This window comes from Pangasianodon hypophthalmus, chromosome 13 (assembly GCF_027358585.1).
Source record: "Pangasianodon hypophthalmus isolate fPanHyp1 chromosome 13, fPanHyp1.pri, whole genome shotgun sequence".
Lineage (NCBI taxonomy): Eukaryota > Metazoa > Chordata > Actinopteri > Siluriformes > Pangasiidae > Pangasianodon > Pangasianodon hypophthalmus.
The window spans coordinates 1,323,589-1,351,587 of NC_069722.1; the positions used below are offsets into that span (position 1 = coordinate 1,323,589).

The 27,999-nt window shown below is 41.4% G+C and overlaps 3 protein-coding genes and 1 pseudogene across 4 annotated transcripts; all 4 read right to left on the reverse strand.

The window, feature by feature from the left end:
• Positions 1 to 1,730: 1,730 nt before the first annotated feature.
• LOC113528095 (perforin-1-like) lies at positions 1,731 to 5,452 on the reverse strand. Of its 2 annotated transcripts, none has more exons than XM_034309711.2 (5): positions 5,343 to 5,452; positions 3,590 to 4,142; positions 3,333 to 3,471; positions 2,962 to 3,179; positions 1,731 to 2,776 (listed from the first exon to the last, which is right to left on the reverse strand). In XM_034309711.2, the coding sequence occupies exons 2-5, from the start codon at positions 4,114 to 4,116 to the stop codon at positions 1,897 to 1,899; spliced, it is 1,764 nt and encodes a 587-aa protein (XP_034165602.2). In that variant the 5' UTR covers positions 4,117 to 4,142; positions 5,343 to 5,452; the 3' UTR covers positions 1,731 to 1,896. The 2 variants fall into 2 exon arrangements, with proteins under 2 accessions (XP_034165602.2, XP_026772229.3); XM_026916428.3 differs by having other exon boundaries at positions 3,590 to 4,136; positions 5,343 to 5,402.
• Positions 5,453 to 5,856: 404 nt separating this feature from the next.
• Positions 5,857 to 10,030, reverse strand: LOC113528235 (perforin-1-like; annotated as a pseudogene).
• A 3,670-nt stretch (positions 10,031 to 13,700) lies between these two features.
• Positions 13,701 to 16,475, reverse strand: LOC113528094 (perforin-1). Its single transcript, XM_026916426.3, has 5 exons — positions 16,375 to 16,475; positions 15,521 to 16,113; positions 15,266 to 15,404; positions 14,900 to 15,117; positions 13,701 to 14,724 (listed from the first exon to the last, which is right to left on the reverse strand). The coding sequence occupies exons 2-5, from the start codon at positions 16,036 to 16,038 to the stop codon at positions 13,845 to 13,847; spliced, it is 1,755 nt and encodes a 584-aa protein (XP_026772227.3). The 5' UTR covers positions 16,039 to 16,113; positions 16,375 to 16,475; the 3' UTR covers positions 13,701 to 13,844.
• A 3,003-nt stretch (positions 16,476 to 19,478) lies between these two features.
• Positions 19,479 to 27,847, reverse strand: LOC113528093 (perforin-1). The gene is made up of 5 exons (XM_026916425.3): positions 27,730 to 27,847; positions 22,136 to 22,691; positions 21,872 to 22,010; positions 21,492 to 21,706; positions 19,479 to 20,519 (listed from the first exon to the last, which is right to left on the reverse strand). Exons 2-5 carry the CDS (start codon positions 22,663 to 22,665, stop codon positions 19,640 to 19,642), a joined length of 1,764 nt encoding a protein of 587 aa, XP_026772226.3. The 5' UTR covers positions 22,666 to 22,691; positions 27,730 to 27,847; the 3' UTR covers positions 19,479 to 19,639.
• Between the last annotated feature and the right edge of the window lie 152 nt (positions 27,848 to 27,999).

Consider the following 27,999-nt stretch of genomic DNA (forward strand, 5'->3'; position numbering starts at 1 on the left):
TTAAAAAAACCTCTAAAAAAAGCCTGACCAGTTCTGATGCAAGATTAACTTTTACCAGAATGATGGGAAGAGAAAAGTATGGAGAAGGAAAGGAAGGGCTCATGATCCAAAGCATACCACATCATGTGACTGCTGATAGAAGTAGGAGGATGAATTCTGAAGTGTATAGAGCTACTTTCTGCTCAGATTCAGTCAGATGCTGCAACACAGATAGGAGAGCGCTTCACAGTAGAGTTCTTAAATGGCCGAGTCAGTCACCTGACCTCAACCCAATTGAGATGCTTTTCACTTACTGAAGGCAAGTCTGAAGGCAGAAAGACCCACAAACAAGCAGCAACTGAAGATGGCTGCAGTAAAAACCTTGCAAAGCATCTCAAGGGAGAAAATTCAGCATTTGGTGATGTCCATGGGGTCCAGACTTCGGGCAGTCGTTGACTGCAAAGGATTTACCTCCAAGTAATAAAAATAATCCTAATATTTATGATTATATTAGTTTGTCCAATTACTTTTGAGCCTATGAAAATGGAGGATCTCTGTAAAAATTGGCTGTAATTCCTAAACGGTTAATGCAATATTTTTGTTAAACCCCTTGAATTAAAGCTGAAAGTCTACACTTCAGTCACATCTTGATTGCTTCATTTCAAATCCATTGTGGTGGAGTACAGAGGCATAATTACTAAAACTGTCACTGTCCAAATACTTATGGACCTGACTGTATATAGTATCAGGATTGTGTAGCTTATGATTACAGTGATTTGGACCCCAAAACATAGTTTCTAATCTGTGAAAATAGTTTAGCAATATATTTACCATTCAATAGATTTGCTCAAATAGTCAATATACGTGATTGGGGGAAAAAAAAAGTTGTGAAAATGTCCATTAAAAGTGGACTTATTTCAAATGTAGGGCTCGTTTCACTTACCTTGATGTGTGTATGAGCAGATATAACATGTGCACTTTAAATGGATCTTCAAAATGAACCCTTTAGAACTGTTTAAATGTTCTTCTTTAGTTCTACATGGGGTTTTATACCCATTTGCAAGGCATGGGGAAGGAAGATTTATAGGTCTATAAATAGGTCTATAAATTTGGAGGTGCTTGAACAAAAGCGTGCATTATATGCGTGAGTGTGTGTAGTGTGTTAGGCTGTTATTATTAATTATTACATTGCAATGCTGTTGAATTCTAGCTGCTCAAACCTTACATTGTGGAACGTTTTGCTTATGATTTGTTTATTCATCAGTGCTTTCAGATTACCTTAGATGTACAGAACTGGTAGAGTGTTTATAGTGTGTGTAGAGAACAAAACACATATGATTTATGTTAATCTAACAGCTTTCTTTAGAACCAAAGAGAGTTTTTGAAAGCAATATTCAGTCTGATATTCTGATCTAATGGACACGTGTTCACTCAGGCTGTGAAAATAAAAACCACACTTATCTACAATAATTTTCTGTAGGTTGTGTGGGCTTTGTGGGTGTGCCAACAGTGTGAAGATTCTTTTTTTTTTAAAAGTTGCAAATGTAAACCATTATTTTTATTGGCCTGGGTTGTTGTGGCAGCTGCAGCTTCATGGCTCCTCAGGGTTGGTCTTCACATCTAATGGACACATGTTCACTCAGGCTATGAAAATAAAAACCACACTTATCTACAATAATTATCTGTAGGTTGTATGGGCTTTGTGGGTGTCAAGAGCACATCTAACTTTCATCAAGAACATTTCCACAACATTTTGCTTCATGAGATATTTACTAAGCTTTCAAAAAGGCAAAAGGCATCACAAATGAGCAGGAAAGGTTTAGTAATAATGTGCCAATATTATGTGCACCTATTCTACTTTAAACATTATGATAGCTGACATGAATATGCAATAGCTGCGCAAAGAACACAACTAGTCTACAATTCAAGACCTTTAGCTTTGCGAATGTTGCTCTGGTTGAAGTGGGGAATGCGTTCATCGAGGAGCACTCCCATCTCCAGCAGCATGCCTCTGGGAATCGGGCGAGCATTCCGGGAGACGTACAGTTTCTCCAGCTGTGCCTCCATGGGAGAGGGATTGTACTCCGTGCACGAAGGACCAGCCAAACCAGGAATGCACTTCACCTGCACTTTATAATACAGCACTCCGTGATTGAGTGCACAGGCATTCTTCTCCACTCCAGATTTCAGTGGAACGTTGCATGCCCCGAGAAGGTCATCATCTGAATCACCGTCCTCATCCCACACCTCCAGCTTCACGCTGCTGAAATGAGTTACATCCACAGTTCCAAGATGGAAATCCCAGTTCCAAGTGGGCGAGTTGTTATCCGGGATCACAGACGTCTGGCCTCCGTTGATTTTACCATTGAGGAGGATCTTGACAAATGCGTCTGTCTGAGTGAAGTAATCTCCATATAAACCTGTGGCTTTGATCGCAGTTACGGTGACTTGAGCAGATCCTCTCTGAGTGGGGCAGCAGTTGAGGGCCACGCCCGGGTTGTTGTGGCAGCTGCAGCTACACGGCTCCTCAGGGTTGGTCTTCACACCGGTCTTACATGAGCTTGTGCAGTTTTTTAACAGAGCCCTCTGGAGGATGTAGTCCTTGATGGCATTGCGCAAATGCACTCGGAGTAATTTCTTTGCCGGCAGCAATTGGTGAAGGGGCTCGAGCGAGTAGGAAAGCACATCAGGGTGAGTGGGCAGAGATGAGACCCACTCCTTATAGGCCTTTGGGTCATTTTTTGACGAGAAAAGGAGGTCAACACTCTGAGTGTAGCCACCAATCACATCTGTTTCCCTTTTGGAGATGACAAAAACACGTTTTTGGAATCATCCAATATTTTATGTATGTTTGGAATAATTTATCCAGCTGAACTAAATGTTTATTTGGGTGCCTTATTTATCAACAGTGATTTGCAACAATATCAACAATAAGTTGGTTACAGAGAGAGAGAGAAAGTGTGAGTGATGAGAGATACAAACCTGTCACTGAAGCTGCTGGAGAAGCTCTTTTTGTTCAGAGTCTTGTCCTTGGCCTGTTTGCAGTGATGAGCCTCGGTCTGCAGGTTTGCAGCTATTCCCATACTGACAGACGCCTCCACGTCCAGACACATCTTCACCTCATCCACACTCAGACCCTGCAGGGATGCCTGGCACTCCTTGATGCTGGTCACAGAACGAACCTCTCCACCCAGAGTCACCTGCACACAGCCACAGTGTTTCCAGTCAACAAAAGGACACGTGTATTCATTTTGAAACTGTGAAGTTGTATTCATTGTTCATAAATAGACTACTTTATAATTGAGGTGGACGAGGCTGCTTCAAAGTCTGTGGAAAACAATGATCTCATTCACCTTTGTGATATAATGAGTACCAAACTTGTCAATCAGCCTGAAATAGAGGTGCTTTGTAGACTCATGATATATCTTAGGGAGACTTTCGAATTCATTATTTAGCTCAGGGTGCAGGACTGGACGGCTCGAAACTCTGTATCTAAAAGAGAGATGATAAAGTAGAAGTCAAAAACGATGATGAATGGTGCTGTATTTGTATAATTAAATAGAAAGCAACGTTAGAGGGCACTGTCAAAATAAAAGCTTTCACATCCTACTTGTAGTATCCACAAGAGACAGCATGGCTGGTGAAGCTGAACTTGTCTTTTTTGGTTTTGTCCATTGAATATTTGGCCAGCTTGGAGTTACTGCCTGCCAGCATCAGTGATCCCTGAACTGCTGGAGTTACTATTTGCAAGTCTACCTTCCAGTTGTTCTCGACAGAGGAGGTGCTGGCACTGACCAGGGCCTCGCTGGACTCATAGAGAGAGCTGGACAACTTCATGCTGCACTTCTGACTTGGTCTCCAGTCCACCACAGAAACTGGGAGCTTCTGCACTTGACCTCCCATGTAGGGGTTTTTACACAGAGTACAGGAGTTGTTCTGGATCCAGGAGCTCATGTCAATGACAAAGGCCCCTTTCCGTTGCATGGTGGTGATGTCAAAGCCTTCTCCTGCTAGGTTGGATCCTGGAGCGAAGTCCACATTGCCACACTGAGACTCATTGGCCTTGAAGCAGGTCTGGCTGGTTGTAGGAGGGAAAAAATTGGCAACGATGGCCCAAATCAGAAGTGTCTGAAGCATGGCTGGACTTTCGGTGTGTTCTGTTTCTTCATTAAAAAATTCAGATTTGTAAATATAAAAAAAAATTTCAAGTTACTTCACTGTATAGACAAAACATACACCACCTTTTATGGTGTTCATTTAGCATCTGTAATAAAATAGTCACACCTGCTAATACTGATCATGCACTTTTGCACTTCTCAATATCACCACCATCATCAAGAAGGCACAAAAGAAGCTCTACATCCTCTGGAAACTGAAGAATTGTAGAATATAGAAGCAGCTGCTGATAGAGTTCTACTCAGCAATGATCCAAAGTATGCTGACATCCTGCATTACTAGTATGGCAATACTGACTCACACACCAAGAGTAAGGCACTGTGCACAAGGCCTTAAAAATAATTGGATATGATCAACCCTCAGTGCAATCTCCCATTTAGCTAAAGACACAGACTCCTAATGACAAAAACATGCTGCTTGAGAAAGAGCCTCTCCTTCTGCCATCAGAGAACTCAACTCTTCGCTCTTCAGACGTGGGTGAAAAGTCCCTGCTACTCACAGTCTATACTGCGAAAGTATCACTGTGTTATATCTGCATTCAATACTGTTACCCATCAACTTGAGTTACCACTGCTGCTGCTGTTTAATCCATCAATACCATCAGTCCATCAGTCTTTGGCAAAATTTGTACTGACTCATTTATGTATATTTCATTCATGCACTTGTTGTCTTGCACTTTGTTTAGTGAACCAAATTATCACCACCAACACAGATGTGTGGCAACAAACAATCTTGTATCTTGTAATTGTTTGATGTACTTATTTATAAAAAAATAATACAGTCATGACAATGTATGGGGTCTTTACACCAATATATATTGGTTCTACCAATATACATGTTGGTATATATATATATATATATATATATATATATATATATATATATATGTAAGAGTAAGATATTATATATATATATATATATATATATATATATATATATATATATATATATATAGATAGATAGATAGATAGATAGATATAGATATCAGCATTGTGTAGCTTATAATTACAGTGACTTGTACCCCCAAACATAGTTCCTAATCTGTGAAAATAGTTTAGAAATATATTTACCATTCAGTAGATTTGCTCAAATAGTCAATATACGTGATTGGGAAAAAAAAAAAAACGAGTTGTGAAAATGTCCATTAAAAGTGGACTTAATTCAAATGTAGGGCTCGTTTCACTTACCTTGATGTGTGTGAGAGCAGATAAAACCTGTGCACTTTAAATGGGCCTTCAAAATGAATCTTTTAGAATCTTTTAAATGTTCTTCTTTAGTTCTACATGGGGTATTTATACCCATGTGCAAGACATGGGGCAGGACGATTTATAGGTCTATAAATAGGTCTATAAATTTGGAGGGGCTTGAAAAAAAGTGTGAAATTTTATGCGTGAGTGTGTGTTGTGTGTTAGGCTGTTACTATCAATTATTACACTCCAATGCTGTTGAATTCTAGATGCTCAGACCTTACATTTTGGTACGTTTGGCTCAAGATTTGTTTATTCATCAGTGCTTTCAGATTACCTTAGATGTACAGAACTGGTCGAGTGTTTATAGTGTGTGTAGAGAACAAAACACATATGATTTATGTTAATCTAACAGCTTTCTTTAGAACCAAAGAGAGTTTTTGAAAGCAATATTCAGTCTGATATTCTGATCTAATGGACATGCGTTCACTCAGGCTGTGAAAATAAACCACACTTATCTACAATAATTTTCATCGAGGAGCACTCCCATCTCCAGCAGCATGCCTCTGGGAATCGGACGAGCATTCCGGGAGACGTACAGTTTCTCCAGCTGTGCCTCCATGGGAGAGGGATTGTACTTCGAGCACGAAGGACCAGTCAAATGAGGGTTGCATGTCACCTGCACTTTATAATACAGCATTCCAGAATTCAATTTAACAGTGCTCCTCCCAAGAAGGTCATCATTCCAGCCGTTGTCCCTGTCCCACACCTCCAGATTCACACTGCTGAACTGCGTAAGGTTCACAGTTCCAAGATTGAAATCCCTGTTCCATGTTGGAGAGTTTTTGTTCCAGATCACTGGTGTCTGGCCCCGGAAGATCTTTCCCTTTTGGAAGAGCTTGACAAATCCATCCGTCTGTTTAAAGTAATCTCCCCATAAACCTGTGGCTTTGATTGCAGTTACAGTGACCTGAGCAATTCCTCTCTGAGTGGGGCAGCAGTTGAGGGCCACACCCTTGATGTGGTGGCAGCTGCAGATGCATGGCTCCTTAGGATTGGTCTTCACTCCGACCTTGCAACGGCTCGTGCAATTTTTCCACAGGCCTCTCTGGAGTACGTAGTCCTTGATGGCGTTACGCAAATGCTCTCGCCTCCGCCCCTTAGCCGGCATCAACTCGTGAAGGGGCTCAAGTGAGTAGGAAAGCACATCAGGGTGAGCAGGCAGAGATGAGACCCACTCTGGCCTTTGAGCTCTCCATTGAGGAGGATCTTGACAAATGCGTCTGTGGTACCCATGAAATCTCCATATAAATCTGTGGCTTTGATCACAGTTATGTTGACTTCAGCAGATCCTCTCTGAGTGGGGCAGCAGTTGAGAGCCACGCCTGGTTCGTTGTGGTAGGTGCATCAGGTGCATCAGGGTTGGTCTTCACACCAGTCTTACATGGGCTTGTGCAGTTTTTTTAACAGAGCCCTCTGGAGGATGTAGTCCTTGATGGCATTGCACAAAAGCTCTCGGATTTTTGTCTCCTCCGGCAGCAACTGGTGAAGGGGCTCGAGCGAGTAGGAAAGCACATCAGGGTGAGCGGGCAGAGATGAGACCCACTCTCTAAAGCCCTTTGGGTCGTTATTTGATGAGAAAAGGAGGTCGGTATTCTGAGTGTAGCCACCAATCACATTTGTTTCCCTGTTGGGGATGACAAAAACATGTTTTTGGAATGATCTAATATTTTCTATATGTTTGGAATAATTTAACCAGCTGAACTAAGTGTTCATTTGGGTGCCTTATTGATCAACAGTGATTTGCAACAATATCAACAATAAGTTGGTTACAGAGAGAGACAGTGATGAGAGATACAAACCTGTCACTGAAGCTGCTGGAGAAGCTCTTTTTGCTCAGAATCTTGTCCTTGGAATATTTGCCCAGCTTGGAGTTACTGCCTCCAATGGTTTCTGTCTCTAGTATCCACAAGAGACAGCATGCCTGGTGAAGATGAACTTGTCTTTTTTGGTTTTCTCCATTGAATATTTGGCCAGCTTGGAGTTACTGCCTGCCAGTATCTTTGATTCCTGATCTTTTGGATCGATTAAGTCTGACTGCCAGTTGTTCTCAATAGGGTAGGTGCTGGCGTTGACCAGGGCCTCGCTGGACTGGTAGACAGAGCTGGACAACTTCATGTTGCACTTCTGACTTGGTCTCCAATCCACCACAGGAGTTGTTCTGGATCCAGGAGCTCATGTCAAAGGCCCCTTTCCGTTGCATGGTGGTGATGTCAAAGCCTTCTCCTGCTAGGTTGGATCCTGGAGCGAAGTCCACATTGCCACACTGAGACTCATTGGCCTTGAAGCAGGTCCAATCAGGCCCAAATCAGAAGTGTCTAAAGCATGGCTGGACTTGGGACGTGTCCTGTTTGTGTATTAAAAAAAAAAATTTTTTAAAGTTGCTTCACTGCATAGACAAAACATACTTACACCACTTTTATGGTGTTCATTTAGCATCTGTAGTAAAATAAATCTGTCTCCTTCATGAGGAATTAAAATTAACACAGCACAAGTGAGTTTAAGGCCACAGGAAAAGATGCTTGTTTCACACCTGGTAATACTGATCATGCACTTTTGCACTTCTCAATATCACCACCATCATCAAGAAGGCACAAAAGAGCTCTACATCCTCTGGAAACTGAAGAATTATAGACTTTAGAAGTAGCTGTTGATAGAGTTCTACTCAGCAATGATCCAAAATATGCTGACATTACTGTCTGGTACGGCAATATTGACTCACACACCAAGAGTAAGGCACTGTGCACAAGGCCTTAAAAATAATTGGATATGATCAACCATCAGTGCAATCTCCCATTTAGACTCTTGATGATAAAAACATGCTGCTTCAGAAAGAGCTTCTTTCCTTCTGCCATCAGAGAACTCAACTCTTCGCTCTTCAGACGCGGGTGAAAAGTCCCTGCTTCTCTCAGTCTATACTGCGATAGTATTTTTTCACACAAACCGTAATGTGACACTGTGTTATATCTGCATTCATTACTGTTACACATCAGCTCCAGTCACTACTGCTGCTGCTGTTTAATCCATCAGTACTACCGCAACATTTGAACACTTTTTTCTTTGCCTAAATTTGTACTGACTCATTAATGAACATTTCATTAATCACACATCACAATGTACACCACCAACACAGATGTGTGTGTGTGTGTGTGGCAAGAAATAATCTTGTATCTTGTAATTGTTTGATGTATTTATTTGTAAATACTTATCCACACACACACACACTGATTATATATATATACATATATATATATATATATATATATATGTATATATATATATATATATATATATATATATATACATAATTAGCGGTAAGTTTTACTGAGCATCTTGCAGCCACAGTTCTTCTGGAGACTTCGACTGTCAACTTGCTTCTTAGATGCTCAGACCTTACATTTTGGTACGTTTTGCTCATGATTTGTTTATTCATCAGTGCTTTCAGATTACCTTAGATGTACAGAACTGGTAGAGTGTTCATTGTGTGTGTAGAGAACAAAACACATATGATTTATGTTAATCTCACAGCTTTCTTTAGAACTGAAGAGTTTTGAAAGCAATAGTTAGTCTGATATTCTGATCTCATGGACATGTGTTCACTCAGGCTGTGAAAATAAAAACCACACATAGCTACACAGATTTTCTGTAGGAAAGGTTTAGTAATAATTTGCTAATATTATGTGCACCTATTCTACTTTAAACATTATGATAGCTGGCATGAATATGCAATAGCTGCGCAAAGAACACAACTCGTCTACAATTCAAGACCTTTAGCTTTGCGAATGTTGCTCTGGTTGAATCGGGGAATGCGTTCATCGAGGAGCACTCCCATCTCCAACGGCATGCCTCTGGGAATCAGGCGAGCATGCCGGGAGACATACAGTTTCTCACCTCCATTTTATAATGTAGCATTCTGTAATCGAGTGCACAGACATTCGTCTCCACTCCAGATTTAAGTGGAGTGGCGCATTCGCTGAGAAAATTGTTATCTGTGACACTGTCCTCATCCCACACCTCCAGCTACAAGTTGCTGTACTGCATTAGGTCCACAATTTCAAGATGGAAATCCCAGTTCCAAGTGAGCACTTTGCTCTCTATCACGGACATCTGCCCCGCGTTGATACTTTTGTTGAGGAGGATCTTAATGAATGCGTCTGTCTGACCAAACGAATCTCCATACAAATCTTTGATCACAGTTATGGCGACTTGAGCAGATCCTTTCCAAGTGGGGCAGCAGTTGAGGGTCACACCCAGGTTGTTGTGGCAGCTGCATGGCTCCTCTGGGTTGGTCTTCACACCAGTCTTGCATGGGCTTGTGCAGTTTTTCAACAGGCCCATCTGGAGGATGTAGCCATTGATGGCTCTTGGATTGGTTTATTAGCTAGCAGCAACTCATGAAGGGGCTTGCGCAAATAGGAGCTTCTGTGTTTGACCTCTCATGTAGGGGTTTTTACACAGAATACAGGACTTGTTGTTCTGGAGCCAAGAGCTCATGTTAAAGCCTTCTGCTGCTAGATTGGATCCTGAAGCGAAGTCCACACTGACACATTGAGTTTCATCAGCCTGGAAGTAATTCTGGCTGGTTGGGGTGGGAGAGTTTTGGCAAACATTACCCAAGTCAGCAACATGGTGGGACTTGTTGCATATCCTTTTCCTGTAATAAAAGAATTCAGGCTTTTAAATGTAAAGCTATATATAGTTACTGTACTGCATAGGCATAAAATACTTAGACCACTTTTTATGGTGTTAGTTTTGTGTCTGTAATAAAATAAATCCTAAATAAATAAATAATAATAATAATATTTATTTAAAAAAGAGAGAAGTATTACACTTAACAGTCACACAGTCTTTGTTTTATCAGTGACTTTATCAGTGACCTTTTCCACTCTGTTTGGTTTACACCAATTTGTCACCCTTCATTCAGGTTGGATGAATGCAATTGGATGGGTGGACGTATGGTATCTGAACTTCCACTTGGGCCATGGGCAGGTGCATCCAACTGTGAGGGTGAGTGTGATGAACAAGGCTGAAAAGAAAGCTTCTGTTACATTAAAGCCCCTTTTTGAGATTTGCCACACCTGTCTCCCATGGCCTCATTCCCCTGGTAACATAAGGAGTGTAACAACACCTAATTTAAATAAACATTAATAATTGATTAAGCCTTGAACATTTGTCTTGTTTTTACAAAGCAAGAAGGAGCTGTATGTGCCCTTTACATTTGCATACAGCAGGTCTAGTGTTTTATTGTCTCTGGTGTGGCATTGGACGTATTGTGTGAATGTGGGAAGAGTGGAAGATAGACAGGCATGTTTGAAGTCACCAGAGATGAGAAGGAGAGACTGCGGGTGCCGGGTCTGTAACTGAGTTACAACACTGTGTAATAGCTCGCACGCAGCGGTGGCATTGGCTGAAGGAGGTACGTACACATTTATTGTGATGACGTGTGAAAACTCCCTCGGAAGGTAATATGGCTGAATGCTGACAGCGAGTAACTCAATGTCCTTGGTGCAGCGTTGTTCCTTAACACTGATGTGCGCTGGGTTGCACCACTTCTCATTTAAAAACACCGCCAGGGCCCCTCCTTTCTTCTTACTGCTTTCTGCAACTTTCCTGTCCGCCCATAGAATTTTAAAACCATCCAGAGTTACCAGTGAGTCCGCTGATCCAGGGTGTAAACAATGGAGCCGTGACTGAAGGGGTCTCCAGAGGCAATTCCAAATAGTCCAAAAAAGAGTACAAGGCATACTGCAAAAGTAGCCAGCTTGGACCCCTTAGTTGTGTAGTTGCATAGGGGTTTGATAAAGTGCATAAAAATACAAAAAACAAGACAAGAAACATTATAAGAAACCAAAAAAAGCAGAAAGGAAAGCAGAGCTACTGTGACTGGCTGCCACACGTGCGGTGCCATCTTGGTTTATTGATCTAGATGCACATACCCATAGTCTATCAGGACCTGGCTGAAGTTTTTAGTGAAGGTAAGGCCTCCAAGCTACCTCCTTATTGTCCTTGGGACTGTGTCATCAACCTACTGGCAGATGCTGCTCCCTCTAAATGCTGAGCATGTCCTTTGTCAATCCCAGAAAATAAATCAATGGAAGAATACAATTGTGAAGCACTTGCACAGGGGTATATCTGCCCATCAACTTCTTCAGCTGTCACAAGTTTCTTCTTCGAAGAGAAAAAAGATGGGGACTCTGGCCTTGTATCCACTATTGAAGCCTCAACAATGTCACTGTCAAGTACAGATATCCCAAGAGGAACATGTCCAGCAGGTGAGATCAGTGCTCAGAAAACTTCTTGACAATCACCTATTCATAAAAATATAAAAATGTGTGTTCCACCAAAAACCAGTAAGGTTCCTAGCTTACATCCTGGATAAGAGAGGTGTGGAAATGGACCAGTCAAAAGTGGAAGCACTAACTTCATAGCCGCAACCAAAGACAACTAAAGAACTACAGAGGTAGTCTTGTCGCGTATTTATGAAAATCCTCTAGAAAATGCCTCTCCTGACACTAGAAGACTAGAATCCTGTATTGTAGCCCCAGTGCATTGGGAAATGATAGACGACATTAACAGAGAGCAACACAGTGATCCACCTCCACCAGAATGTCCACCTACTAGAACCTATGTGCCCCACTCCATGAGAGAAAATGTCATCCAGTGGGTGCACAATTTTGCTGAATTTGGGACATCCAGGCACCCAATGAACCACCAGGTAAGTTGACTATAAATTCTGGTGAAGAAATTTAGCCTCTGATGTAGAGAGGTTTGCGAGAGAATGTTCAGTTTGTGCACAATCATGTATGTCAAGACATTTCCCCACTGATCTCCTTGAACCTTTATTTATTCCTCAACGTCCTTGATCTCACATAGCACGTGAATTCATCACTGACCTCCCACCATCTCAGGGCAATACTACAATCCTCACCATCATTGACTATTTTTCCAAAGCCTGCCGACTTGTGCTATTACCTAAATTTTCCACTGCCATGGAAACTGCAGTGACTGACTTTAAAGAGATATTTAGGTTCTACGGCCTCCTGGAAGATATATTCTCAGATAGGGGAGCTCAATGCACCACACAAGTTTTGAGCTTTCTGCAAATGCTTGAATATTACTGTCAGTTTGTCTTCAGGATATCATCCACAGATTAACAGTCAGAGTGTACTCCTGAATAGGTAGGTGGGGAGGTTTCTGCGGAGCTACTGCTCAAGCAACCGGCAGGAGTGGAGCCACTACTTATCCTAAGCTGAATATGCTAAAGACTTGCTCACACCAGGTACCCAGAGCCAATCCTCTGCCCCCACTGGCAGTTGTTGGAGCACCTGCCTACAGTGTCTGAGAGCTCCTTAGTTCCACTACTTCAGGGGATACTTTGTGGAGGGCTTCTTCTGCTTCTATTTTACTGTTTGCACCATATATAAACCATGCACTCACAGCAAAGCCTTATAGTCTGCCTCAATATATTCTAGTAAGTTCTGAGCCCTTGTTACTCTCACTGGATCCTGTGTATGAGCTTTGCCTGTCTATCTCTATTTGTGGATTTTTGGAACTGCCCTTATCTTGGCCTGTTGTGGATTTACTGTGTACCTACCTCTGCCTGTGTCTTGACATCAAACTTTGGAATTGTTTTGGACTCTGAGTATTTCTTACCTACCACATATGACCTGGTTCTGTTTTTGGATTACTCCTTTGACTATTGTGTGTGTGCTTGCAATAAACTTCTTGCACATGGATCCAAACCACCCTCTTAAGTCTACCTTTTTACAGCAGTGTTGTTGATGTTGATTCTCAATCTAGATTCTCTAAATCTAGATACTCAGTGGAGAACAAAACACATATGATTTATGTTAACCTAAGCTTTCTTTAGAACCAAAGAGAGAAAAGAATAGCCACTATGTTGTTCTGCCATGGTGGACACATCTTCCCTCAAGTTCTCAAAATCAAAACCACATGTAGCAATTCTGACATTCTGTAAGTCTTGCGGGTTTTCTTGAGGAGGTTTTCTTGATGCTTTTTAAAATTTGCAAATGTAAAACATTTATAGGACATGCCACACAATATCTGTTTTTTTTTTCAAGAATACTTCAGCAATATTTCAAGAATACATTGCTTCATGACTCTTATTAGGCTTTAAAAAAAAGACAATGGCAGCACAAATGAGCAGGAAAAGTAGATAGTAATAATACACCAATATTATGTGCAAATATTCTACTTTAAAAATTATAATAGCTGGTGTTAATATGCAATTTACAAACTACACAATTGTAGCAATATTTTGCTTCATTAGACTTTTATTAAGTTTTGAAAAAGGCAAAAGGCAGCACAAATGAGCAGGAAAGGTTTAGCAATAATGTGCCAATATTATTTGCAGCTATTCTACTTTAAACATTATGATAGCTGGTGTGAATATGTATTAGTTGTACAAAGAACACATTTGGCCTACAATTCAAGACCTTTAACTTTGCGAATGTTGCTCTGGTTGAAGCGGGGAATGCGTTCATCAAGGAGCACTCCCATCTCCAGCAGCATGTCTCTGGGAATTGGGTGAGTGTTCCGGGAGACATACGCTTTCTCCAGCTGTGCCTCCATGGGAGAGGGATTGTACTCCAAGCATGAAGGACCAGTCAATCCAGGGATGCACTTCACCTGCACTTTATAATACAGCACTCCGTGATTGAGTGCACAGACATTTTCCTCAACTCCAGATTTCAGTTGAACATTGCATTCCCCAAGAAGGTCATTATTTGAGTTACTGTCCTCATCCCATACCTCTAACTTCACAATGCTGAAATGAGTAAGGTCCACAGTTCCAAGATGGAAATCCCAGTCCCACCTGGGCGAGTTGTCATTCTGAATCACAGATGTCTGGCCTCCATTGATCTTACCATTGAGGAGGATCTTCACGAATGCATCTGTCGCATCCAAGAAATCTCCATGTAAACCTGTGGCTTTAATCGCAGTTACTGTGACTTGAGCAGATCCTCTCTGAGTGGGGCAGCAGTTGAGGGCCACGCCCGGGTTGTTGTGGCAGGTGCAGCTGCACGGCTCCTCAGGGTTGGTCTTCACACCGGTCTTGCATGGGCTTGTGCAGTTTTTTAACAGAGCCCTCTGGAGGATGTAGTCCTTGATGGCATTGCGCAAATGCACTCGGATTGGTTTCTTCGCGGGCAGCAACTCGTGAAGGGGCTCGAGTGAGTAGGAAAGCACATCAGGGTGAGCGGGCAGAGATGAGACCCACTCCTTATAGGCCTCTGGGTCATTACTTGATGAGAAAAGGAGGTCAGTACTCTGAGTGTAGCCACCAATCACATTTGTTTCCCTGTTGGGGATGATAGAAGCACATGTTTTTGGAATAATCTAATATTTTAATTTAATATTTATTTGAAGTAATTTAACCAGCTGACCCAAGTGTTCATTTGGGAGCCTTATTGATCAACAGTGATTTGCAACATTATGCGACAATAAGTTGGTTACAGAGAGGAAGAGATACAAACCTGTCACTGAAGCTGCTGGAGAAGCTCTTTTTGCTCAGAATCTTGTCCTTGGCCTGCTTGCAGTGATGAGCCTCAGTCTGCAGTTTTGCAGCTATTCCCATACTGACAGAAGCCTCCACATCCAGACACATCTTCACCTCATCCACACTCAGACCCTGCAGGGACGCCTGGCACTCCTTGATGCTGGTCACAGAGTAAACCTCTCCACCCAGATTTACCTGCACACAGCCACAGTGTTTCCAGTCAACAAAAGTACACGTGTATTCATTCTGAAACTGTGAAGTTGTATTCATTGTTCATCACTTTCAAACTGCAGTAGGTGAGTCTGCTCCATATTCTATTGTAGAAATCTATTATCTCATTCACCTTTGTGATATAATGAGTACCAAACTTGTCAATCAGCCTGAAGTAGAGGTCCTTTGTAGATTCATCGTATGTCGCAGGGAGACTTTCAAATTCATTACTTAGCTCAGGGTGCAAGAGTGCACGGCTCGAAACTCTGTATCTAGAAGTCAGACCATAAAGTAGAACTCACAAAGAAAGATAAATGATGCAGTCTTTTTTATAATTAAATAGAAATCAACATATGGCTTTTTCAAAATGCATGTTTTCACATCCTACCTATAATATCCACAAGAGACAGCATGGCTGGTGAAGCTGAACTTGTCTTTTTTGGTTTTGTCCATTGAATATTTGGCCAGCTTGGAGTTACTGCCTGCCAGCATCAGTGATCCCTGGACTTTTGGAGTAATTATTTGCAAGCCTACCTTCCAGTTGTTCTTGATAGAGGAGGTGCTGGCACTGACCAGGGCCTCGCTGGACTGGTAGACGGAGCTGGACAACTTCATGTTGCACCTCCGACTTGGTCTCCAATCCACCACAGAAACTGGGAGCTTCTGCACTTGACCTCCCATGTAGGGGTTTTTACACAGAGTGCAGGAGTTGTTCTGGATCCAGGAGCTCATGTCAAGGACAAAGGCCCCTTTCCGTTGCATGGTGGTGATGTCAAAGCCTTCTCCTGCTAGGTTGGATCCTGGAGCGAAGTCCACGTTGCGACACTGAGACAAATTGGCCTTGAAGCAGGTCTGGCTGGTTGGAGGAGGGAGAGCTGCAGCAAGCATGGCCCAAATCACCAGCATGGCTTGATTTGTTGTGTGTCCTGTTCTTATGATATATAATATTACAGGACTATGAAGTGCTGAGGACCTCTGGTACTAAAAGTAAAGAACATTGACGTGTTTCAGTATTGCCTTCATTGTTATGATCTTACCTTCTTTATTTGAGGCATTCTGTAACTTATAATTAGAGTGATTTGTTCCCAAAACATCGTTTCTAATCCATGACAGTATTTATAGGAACACATTTACCATTGAACAGATTTCCTGAAATACAATATGTATTAAATCTATGTATTAAAATTGCAAAAATATCCATTAAAAGTGCATGTAATTCAAACTTGGGATTGTTGCACTTACCTCGATGTGTGTATGAGCAGATATAACCTGTGCACCCTATGTGGGTCTTCTAAACGAACCTTCTAGAACCTCCTAAATCTTGAGTTCTTCATGGAGTATTTATACACATGTGCAAGACATGGTCTATGCAGATGTCAATAACTTAATGACGGGTTTGAAAAAAAGGGAAATAATGCGGTATGAGAGAGTTAAAAAGCAGTAATTGGTCTGCAGTTTGTGCTGTTGGACACATCCTCCCACAAGCTGTCAAAATCAAAACCACACATATCAGTTCTCATTTTCCCAAGTCCCAAATCAGACGTGACTAAAGCTTGGCTAGACTTTGAGTTTGTATTTAACAAATTCAGGCTTGTACATGTAAAGATATTTAACCCTTGCATTCCCTTTATATTTTCACCCTTTTGAGTATGGACTACATTTGCATTAATGGCATTTATCAGATGCTCTTATCCAGCATGATTTACAGAGTTGCTTTGTAGGCAAGCAGAAAGCAACTGTAGGACTTTCAAAATTACACCTAGCTAAATAACTGGTTAGCAACAACACAAGTAGCTACCATAATGTTAGCTAGCAATGTTAGATGATTATCTTTGTGTTAGTACCTTAGTAGCCATATTACTAGTAGGTACATGGGTGAAGACAGGCTTTTGCTAATGGAAAACTAGCTGTCCTACCACAGTTCCACTACTTTTTTTCTGGGCATAGAGCTAAATGCAATAAATACAGTTAATAAGACCCAGTAACTCAGCTTTCAAATCCCTTTTAATCTCTTGCATGCAGGCAAATCTCTCTGCTCTCATTTTTTTTTACTAAATACTGATAGAATTACTGTTGTATTTAGCATCGTCTTTTTTGTTTTAGAAAACATATTCTGGCTTGCTGTCCTTTTTGCAAGTGAGGAGGGCTGTTTCCTATTTTACCACGTCTTGACATGTCTTAGTTAGATGTCCGAATCGGTTGAACAAGTAGGGATTACCAATAGTGAATTGCATTTTTGCAAAATGCATGTTGGCTATTCTAGTTTTGCTGCATTGAGGTGTGAAAAACAGGAAATCACAAATTCTGTTAAAGTGCGAAAATTAACAGTACAATACTGTGTGACAGAACAATAAATATCAGAAAAAAAAATTTAATTCTAGTTTAATGGTGACATTTCTCTGAAAGTGCTTGGTAAAAAGGTAGGTCTTCAGTGTTCATTTGAAGACAGCCAGTGACACAGCTGTTCAGACAGCTAGGAGAAATTTGTCAGTTGGGAGAGTTGGTTGTCCATGGTTACCCCAAAGTTGTGTGCAGTGACAGATGGAGAGATCTGCGAGTTGCCCAGCGAGATCACAAGATCTTGACATAGGGAATGCATCTCCCATGTCAGCAAGCTCACCCATGTACAGCAGCTCAGTTTTGCTGGGGTTAAGATTCAGCTGATGAACCGCCATCCCTGATGAGATGTACACAAGACATGCAGAAATCCATGCAGAAACATGAATGTCTAATTAGAGGATGAGTTGAGTTTCATCAACATAGCAGTAGTATGAAAACCCGTGTGAGGATAAGACCGTGGCAGCAGGGGTGTGGTTGAGCGACAGTTGCGGGCGGAGAGGAGGTGGGTTGAACCGGCAGGTAATGCCTGATGATTTTGCATTGACGTAATCCTCAAACTTACTGTCGATGTGATCAATCACCAGGATTTGAAGATGCCATAGACAACAGCAACTGCCGGCAGCCACTGATCAATCACACGGACATTAAGTTTGAGGATTACCTCGACACAGAATCATCACGCATTACTTGCAGGGTTCAACCCGCCTCATTTCTGTCTGCAGCTGACGCTTGACCACACCCCTGCTGCCACTATGACCTCACCAAGATATAGAGGGAGTATAGTAGAGGACCCAGCACTGAGCCTTGTGGGACACCAGTGGAGAGTCAGCATGGAGCAGATATGGATCCCTTCCATGTCACCTGATATGACCATCCCTCCAGGTAGGAAGTAAACCATTGCCATGCTGTGCCAAAAATACCAAGAATAACCCTTGCTGCCTCAAGTGGAGTTGGTACATGACCAGATGTTATGTAGTCATTAATGATAGTAAAGATGAAAGGGAAGAGGTCTGGTGAAATGGTGTGGATCATTGTGGAAGGGATGGGATCCAGTGGGCAGGTGGTGGGATTGCAGGACAAGATAATCTGCAGGATCTATTTTGTTAATAAAGGAGAAAAATATACAAAAGAAAGAGGAAGAGAACAGAACGTGTAGTGTAGGAACAGGGGTAGGAGTGAAGAGCAGGCAGATTTTACTTCAGCTTCTCATCAAAGAAGGTGGTGAAGTCATCAGCTGTCAGGTGGGAGGGTGACAGAGGAGATGCTGTGGATAAGAAGTGAAGAGAAAATGTTGTGGGGCTTGTGAGGATCATGTACAGATTCTTTGAGTTTTCCTTTTTAAAAGGATGTCTTAGCAGCTGTCAAACCAGATGAGAGCTGGGACAGATTAGAAAGGCCCAGTCATATTAAACCAAAAAATTCAAATGTGATCTGAATGAAATCACTGTTTAATGAAAATTACCATAGTAAATCAGATTAAGGTGAGAATTAATGAGAATTACCATAGTAAATCAGATTAAGGTGAGAATTAATGAGAATTACCATAGTAAACTAGATTAACAACAAGAGGGGGAAAAGCTAATTTTCACTTTTTGAAATGATTTGGCATTTAGGGGGTGCTAATGGAGTCTGTATCAGTTTCTACTTTGTGCCCCCACTAGGTAATGAAAATGTGTGTGTGTGTGTGTGTGTGTGTATGTGTGTAAGAACACATATAAAATTATTTATGTTAATAGAACAACTCTCTCTAAAACCAAAGAGTTTTTGAAAGCAATAGTCAGTTCTGCCCTGGTGGAAATGTCTTCTCTCAGGCTGCCAAAATAAAAACCACACGTTGCAGTTCTCACTTTCTGTAAGACGTGTGGACTTTGTGGGTGTTCTTGAGATGTAAGAATGCATTTTACATATTGCAAATGTAACCCATAATATTACCGGACACTCAAAACAGTGTCTGGCATTTTTCAAGAATATTTCAACAAAAAAACAAAAAAAAACAAAACAAAAGGGTTGCTTCAGACATTTATTAGGCTTTAAAAAGGTAAATGACAGCAGAAATGAGCAGGAAAGATTTAGTTATAACGTGCCAATATTATGTGCAACTATTGTACTTTAAAAATTTTAATAGCTGGCATGAATTTGCAATAGGTTCACAAACTGCTCAATTGGTCTACAATTCAAAACCTGCAGCTTTGCGAATGTTGCTCTGGTTGAAGCGGGGAATGCGTTCATCAAGGAGCACTCCCATCTCCAGCAGCATGCCTCTGGGAATCGGACGAGCATGCCGGGAAACGTACACTTTATCCAGCTGTGCCTCCATGGGAGAGGGATTGTACTCCAAGCATGAAGAACCAGCCAAACCAGGGACGCACTTCACCTGCACTTTATAATACAGCATTCCGTGATTGAGCGCACAGACATTTTTCTCAACACCAGATTTCAATTTAACAGTGCACCTCCCGAGAAGGTCATCATCCCAGCCGCTGTCCCTGTCCCACACCTCCAGATTCACACTACTGAACTGAGTAAGGTCCACAGTTCCAAGATTGAAATTCCAGTTCCATGTTGGAGAGTTTTTGTTCCAGATCACGGGTGTCTGACCCAGGAAGATCTTTCCATTTTGGAAGAGCTTGACAAATCCGTCCGTCTGTGTAAAATAATCTCCCCATAAACCTGTGGCTTTGATTGCAGTTACAGTGACCTGAGCAAATCCTTTCTGAGTGGGGCAGCAGTTGAGGGCCACATCCCGGTTGTTGTGGCAGCTGCAGATGCACGGCTCCTTAGGATCGGTCTTCACTCCGATCTTGCAACGGCTCGTGCAATTTTTCCACAGGCCTCTCTGGAGTATGTAGTCCTTGATGGCATTGCGCAAATGCTCTCGGCTCAGCTCCTTAGCTGGCATCAACTCATGAAGGGGCTCAAGTGAGTAAGTAACGACATCAGGGTTAGTGGGCAGAGATGAGATCCACTCCTTATAGGCCTTTGGGTCATTATTTGATGAGAAAAGGAGGTCAACATTCTGAATATGGCCACCAATCACATCTGTTTCCCTTCAAGAAAGAGAAGAGAAACATGGATGTCAGCAGTACTGAATAAATTCTAAAATAAATGCAGATCAATCAGGTATGAAGTTTGTAGGACAAACAAAGACCAAATTCACTATCATGAGAGTGTGAATATGATGCAGTGCTTAATGATGCATTTACTTCTTTCATTCATTCATCTTCAGTAACTGCTTTATCTTAATCAGTGTCAAGGCATCTTGAATTAATTTCTTTATATTTTGATTTTGACAAGTAGAACCAGCTGTCTGTCAGAAAATATAACAGGTAGGTTCAAATAATAATAACTGTTGGAGCAGGATTGGTCAAACTCTGCAGGAGTAGGTGGGATTGGTCAAGCTTGCTGCAGACGTTGGTGGGAATGGCCAACCTTTCTGTCGGAGCAGGATTGGTCAGACTTTCTGTTGGAACGGGTGGGATTGGTCAAATTTTCAGTGGTAGTGGGATTGGCCAAATTTTCTATGGGAGCAGGATTAATCAGACGTTCTGAGAGAGTAGGAGTTGTCAAACCGTCTGCAGGAGAGGGATCGGTGAAACTCCCCAAAGGATTGGTCAGACTTTCTGTTGGAACAGGTGGGACTGGTCAAATTTTCAGTAGCAGGAGAGGGATTGGTGAAACTTTCTACGGTAGCAGCTAAGATTGGTCTTTGGAATTTTCTGTGGAAGCAGAATTTGTCAGACTTTCTTCAGTAGCAGGATTGGTCAAAATTTCTGTGGGAGCGGCTTGGGTTGGCCAAATTTTCTAGGGGAGCAGGATCGGTGAAACTTTCTGCAGGCATGGCCAGGACTGGTCAAATTCTCTGTGGTCTTACAGTAGTATCATCAAATGCTACTGCTTTGTGACTTTTATTGAAGTCTTGGCATGCACAAAAATTTACCAGGTGATTTTCACTGCCCCTTCTGGGAATCTGGTGTTTGTTGAACCACAGTTACTCAGAAAAAGTTAACAATGCTACAAACCTGTCACTGAAGCTACTGGAGAAGCTCTTTTTGTTCAGAGTCTTGTCCTTGACCTGCTTGCAGTGATGCGCCTCAGTCTGCAGGCTTACAATTCCCACACTTGCAGAAGCCTCCACGTCCAGACATGTCTTCACTTCGTCCACAGTCATACCCTGCAGGGACGCCTGGCACTGCTTGATGCTAGTCACAGAGCGAACCTCTCCACCCAGACTCACCTGCACACAGCCACAGCATTTCCAGTCAAGAAGACCACACTTGTATTCATTCTAGAACAAAAGTTGGACTGCTCTAAAACTGAAGTTGACAAGGCTTTCTTTCCTACATGCTAGGAGAAAACAAGTTGCATGTATGTTTCAAAGTCTGTGGAAAATCTCATTCACCTTTGTGATGTAATGAGTACCAAACTTGTCAATCAGCTTGTAATAGAGTTGCTTTGTGTGATTATCATATGTCGCAGGGAGGCTTCTGAATTCATCCTTCAGCTCTGGGTGCAGGATTGGACGACTCGAAACCCTGTATCTAGAAGTTTGACCAGAAAATAGAGTACAAAAATAACAACAAATTTGCAGCATTTATGTAATTAAATATAAATTGTACATATTTCAACATATGGAATTGACAAAAAACTAATTTTCACATCCTACCTGTAGTATCCACAAGAGACAGCATGGCGGGTGAAGCTGAACTTGTCTTTTTTGGTTTTCTCCATTGAATATTCAGCCAGCTTGGAGTTACTGCCTGCCAGCATCAGTGATGCGTCACCTCTTATACTGGAAATTTGTAAGGATGACTTCCAGTTGTTCTCGATAGAGGAGGTGCTGGAGCTGACCAGGGCCTCACTGGACTGGTAGACGGAGCTGGACACCTTAATTCTGCACTTCTGACTTGGTCTCCAGTCCACCACAGAAACTGGGAGCTTCTGCTTTTGACCTCCCATGTAGGGGTTTTTACACAGAGTACAGGAGTTGTCCTTCTGGAGCCAGGAGCTCATGTCGAGGGCGAAGGCCCCTTTCCGTTGCATGGTGGTGATGTCAAAGCCTTCTCCTGCCAGGTCAAATCCGGGAACAAAGTCCACATCGTGACACTGAGACTCATTGGCCTTGAAGCAACTCTGTCTGGTTGGGGGAGGGAGAGTTGCGGCAAACATGGCCCAAATCAGAAGTGCCTGCAACATGGCTGGATTTGTCGCTTGTCCAGTTCCTGTAATCAAAGAATTGTAAATTGCTGGTATCAGTAGCTGTTGGTTCTTTAAAACAAGTTTGTAGAAGTCATCATAGTCTGAAATTAAATTCAATGCAGATTTCTCCTGTGACATGATTTCTTTTACTTTTTGCTTTTTCTTAGGAATTTCAATAACACTTTCAATGAAGCCATTTACTGTACATACTGTATGTAATTCAAGAAAAACCTTATAAATATAATGTTTATAAAAATGGATAAATACAATAACTTGTATGTATGTATGTATGTATGTATGTATGTATATATATATATATATATATATATATATATATATATATATATATATATATATATATACGCTGCCTGGCCAAAAAAAAAGTCACACAATCTAATATTTTGTTGCACTGCATTTAGCTTTGATTACGGCATGCATTCGTCCTGGCATTGTTTTAACAACCTCATGCAAATTCACAACATTTATTTCCATCCAGAGTTGCATTAATTTATTAATTTTTGGCTGAGATCTTGCATTGAGGACAGGAGAGTCTAACCACTCCGTAAAGTCTGTTCATTGACAGCACATCCCAAAGACTTTCAATGGGTTTAAGGTCAGGACTCTGTGGTGGCCAATTCATGGTCATAACCTGGTCATTCAGTACATTCAGGTGCTCAGCTGACTTCATTTTATTGCCACACAATGAGGCTGAGCCTAGACCTGACCAGTTGATGCAAAACACTGCCTCCAGAGGTTTGTACAGTAGGCACTATGCATGACAGGTGAATCACTTAGGGGGCAGTCATGGCCTAATGGATAGATAGTTAGACTTGCAACCTGAAGGTGAACCTGAAGTTCGTGAGTTCGAGTCTCAGGTCCAGCAGGGATTCTAGGTGGGGGGGAGTGAATGACCAGCGTTCTCTTCCACCCTCAATACTACGACTGAGGTGAGACCCTTGAGCAGGGCACCGAACCCCCAACTGCTCCCCGGGCGGCGCAGCAAAAAAGGCTGCCCACTGCTCCGGGTGTGTCTTCACGGTGTGTGTGTGTTCACTACTGTGTGTGTGCACTTGGATGGGTTAAATGCAGAGCACAAATTCCTAGTATGGATCACCATACTTGGCCACAAGTCACTTCACTTCATGCATTTCCCTTCTTACCCTGACACGCCCATTGCTTTGGAATAGGGTAAATCTGATTTTATCAGACCACATGACCTTTTTCCATTCCTCCACAGTCCAGTCTTTATGCTCCCTAGCAAATTGAAGTCATTTTTTCCGATTAGCCTCACTAACAAATGGCTTTCTTGTGGCCACACAGCTGTTTAGTCCAAATCCTGTCTGACTGAGGTGAGACCCTTGAGCAAGGCACTGAACCCCCAACTGCTCCCCGGGCGCCGCAGCAAAAAAAAAAAAAAAAAGGCTGCCCACTGCTCCGGGTGTGTGTTCACGGTGTGTGTGTGTGTGTGTGTGTGTGTTCACTACTGTGTGTGTGCACTTGGATGGGTTAAATGCAGAGCACAAATTCCGAGTATGGGTCACCATACTTGGCCACAAGTCACTTCACTTCACTCTATCCTTCCAGGCTTTAATAATGCACTAGACATTTCAGTTGTTTTCTTTGCTTGATGCAGGCCAACAATTTTCCACAACCACGGGATACGTAATCTGCCATGGTTGCCATGGAAATGAGAAGCTACACACTGCATCAGTTAAGGTTAAAAGAATTGTTGCCAGCTGAAACATATTAATCACTGCAGTAATGATCAAATCATTTCTTACAAATTCTTTCAAATCACTCTTACGTATTTGCTTATTTAAACCCAAACAGTGACCTTTTTTTTGGCCAGGCAGTGTGTGTGTATATATATATATATATATATATGTATATATATACACATATATATGTGTGTGTGTTGGATCAAATACATGCTACAATAAAAGTAATAGGACATTGGACTACTGATGGTGAAGCATGGTGGTGGCAGCATCATGCTTTAGGGATGCTTTTCTTCAGCCAGAACTGGGGCATTTATCATGGTGAAAGGAATCATGAATAGCTACAAATACCAGTCAATTTTACTGCAAAACCTTCAGGTGCCTACTAGTAAGCTGTCTAAACATAATACGGCATACCGTCTAAGTTTCTTTGTTACTGGTAATGTGTTATGTAGACTACTTATAGCTTATAATAATAAGAAGAATTCATTTGCATAATAGACATTGCTATTATAAGGAGCAATGCATTTTCTTTTTTTTTTTGTAAATAATTCTAACATGTATAAATGTTTTATAAAATGTTAAAATAAAAAATATTGTTATAAATATATCAATATATTTATAGATTATTAGGGGGCCAAGCACCTAAGTAGGCACCCATAGGCACCCTATATTCTTTTTTTTTATTATTATAAATGTAGTCATATTAGTAAGTGTTACTGGGATTTCTTCCTGGGCCATTTTCGCACTTTCAGACAATGTGAAGTGTGGTAGCTCTATTTATGATTGCTTTAAAAAAAAAGAAAACTGCTAATTATACTGCTAACTATAAATGATACAGTTGGAATAAAATTGCCAGTGGAAGGACAATTTATATACAGCAACAACACAATGTAATAAAATCATCTAGATACAGGTCAAGAGCTTCAGTTAATGTTCAAATCAAACATCAGAATAAGGAAAAATGTGATCTCAATGACTTTGACCATGGCATGGTTGTTGGTGCCAGATCTGTATCTGCATGGTTTTTTATGCATTGTGCTGCTCTCACATGATTGGCTGATGTGTGCAGGTGTTCCTAATAAAGTGGATGGTGAGTGTATATTTATATCTCTGACAGCCTCAGAAGCAGTTTACTCATCCAGCTGAGAAGAACATCAGTTTTCATTTTTACGATCCACTATAGTGAAGTGAAGTGAAGTGACTTGTGGCCAAGTATGGTGACCCATACTCAGAATTTGTGCTCTGCATTTAACCCATCCAAGTGCACACACACAGTAGTGAACACAGACACACACCGTGAATACACACCCGGAGCAGCGGGCAGCCTTTTTTTTTTTTTTTGCTGCGGTGCCCGGGGAGCAGTTGGGGGTTCGGTGCCTGGCTCAAGGGTCTCACCTCAGTCGTGGTATTGAGGGTGGGAGAGAGCGCTGGTCATTCACTCCCCCCACCTACAATCCCTGCCGGACCTGAGACTCGAACACACGACCTTCATGTTCACCTTCGCGTTGCAAGTCCGACTCTCTATCCATTAGGCCACGGCTGCCCCCATATATATAATAATATATATATATAATGGATATAAAAAGTCTACACATGGTATCTCACTTGTTGAAAAGTATCGATCAGGAGAGGGGTACAAAAGAATTTCCAAAGCATTAGATATACCATGGAACACCATAAAGGCCATCATCACCAATAGGAGAAAATTGAGCACCACAGTGATATCACCAAGAACAGGACGTCCCTCCAAAATTTACAAAAAGACAAGACAAAATCACACCAAGGAGGCTGGAAAGAGACATGGCAATATTAAAGGGGCTGCAGGAACATCTGACAAGTACTGATTACTCTCTGCATGTGACAGCAATCTCTCATATTCTTCACATGTCTGGGCTATGGTGTATCGTGGATAGATGGAAGCCCTTTCTCAAGAAAAACATCCAAGCCCAAAATCACCCCAAGCCAAGTGGCAAAAATATGTTATGGTCTGATGAGACAAATTCCAAAAGGTATATTTGGTGCAAAAATAGCAAATCACCAAAAGAACACCATACCCCTGGTGAATCATGGTGGTGGCAGCATCATGACGATTTTACTGCCAAACTTTCAGGTGTCTGCTAGTAAGCTAAAAATGAAACGGAATTTCATCGTTCAGCATGACAGTGACTCAAAGCATACATCCACATCAACAAAGGAATGGCTTAACCAAAGTAAGATCAATGTTTTTGATTGACCTAGCCAGACCCCAGACCTGAATCCAACTAAAAATCTGTGGGGTGATCTGAAGCGGGCTGTGCGCAGGAGATGCCCTCACAATCTGACGGATCTAGAATGTTTTTACAAGAAAGAGTGAGAAAATATCAAGTCAAGTCAAGATGTGCCACGTTGATAGACTCTTAGCCAAAAAGACTGAGTGGTGTAATAAAATCAAAAGCTGCTTCAACAAAGTATTAGTTTAGGAGTGTGTACAGTTATGCAAATAGGTTATTGTAAGTTTTTTTATTTTCCCTTTTATCCCTAAAAAAGCTTCTGATCGTTTTCCCTTTATTTGTATACTTTGCAATTTCACATTAAAGGTGAGGATCTGACATGATTTATGTTAGTTTCATTTTTTTACATCACAAAAACCTGCCATTTTAACAAGGGTGTGTAGACTTTTTGTATCCATTACACACATTAAATAAATAGTGTACTTTAGTACAGATTGTGGATGTAGTAAAAGTGAAGCAAAGTACCTATATTTTCCAGTAAAACAGGATGTTTAAGACAAATGTCCCTCATCAGCTGTGCAAGCAAAGTGTGTCTCAGGCTGTAAGACCAGCAGATATTCAAGATAGATATACGACATTGTCACTTAGAGATGTGTCTCATCATGCTTAACTCCAGACGGACACTTTTCTCTCAGCTCCACAATGATGCATGTGTTTTATTGGTGACTTTTGCATTGTAAATCCAAGACAAATGCACAAAACCTAATTAATTATAAGCCTGTAATTAAATTGGGTGTGTAATACAAGAGAAATAGATCTTCGTTCTGACGAACCCCGGGACTAAAAATAGAGAATTTTGATGTGTCACATTTTACTAGTTTGTTATTTCTCAGTATTGCTCTTACTATTATGTCCTTACCTTATTAATTTGTGGCTCGATATCAGCATTGTGTAGCTTATAATTAGAGTGATTCTTCCCCCAAAACATTAATAAATCTGTACCAATAGTTCTAAAATATATTTACCATTCAACAGATTTGCATAAAATAAATAAGTAATCTTTATATAAAAATTGTGAAAATATCCATTAAGAGTGGATGTAATTCAACCTTATGGGTTGTTGCACTTACCTTGATGCGTGTGTGAGCAGATATGACCTGTGCACGCTAAATAGGTCTTCTAAATGAACCTCCTAGAACCTTCTAAATGTTCTTCTTCAGTTCTACATGGGCTATTTATACCTGTGCAGGACATGGGACAGGATGTTCAGGTCTAGGTTTGTGGGTGTTTGGACAGAATGGTGTGAAAGATGGATGCTGTAAAAGATGATTGGTGTAAAAGTCAGAGGTGTTTTAGGGTCTTAGCGGAGATGATGTTTTCGATACTCAGTGGTTTACAGT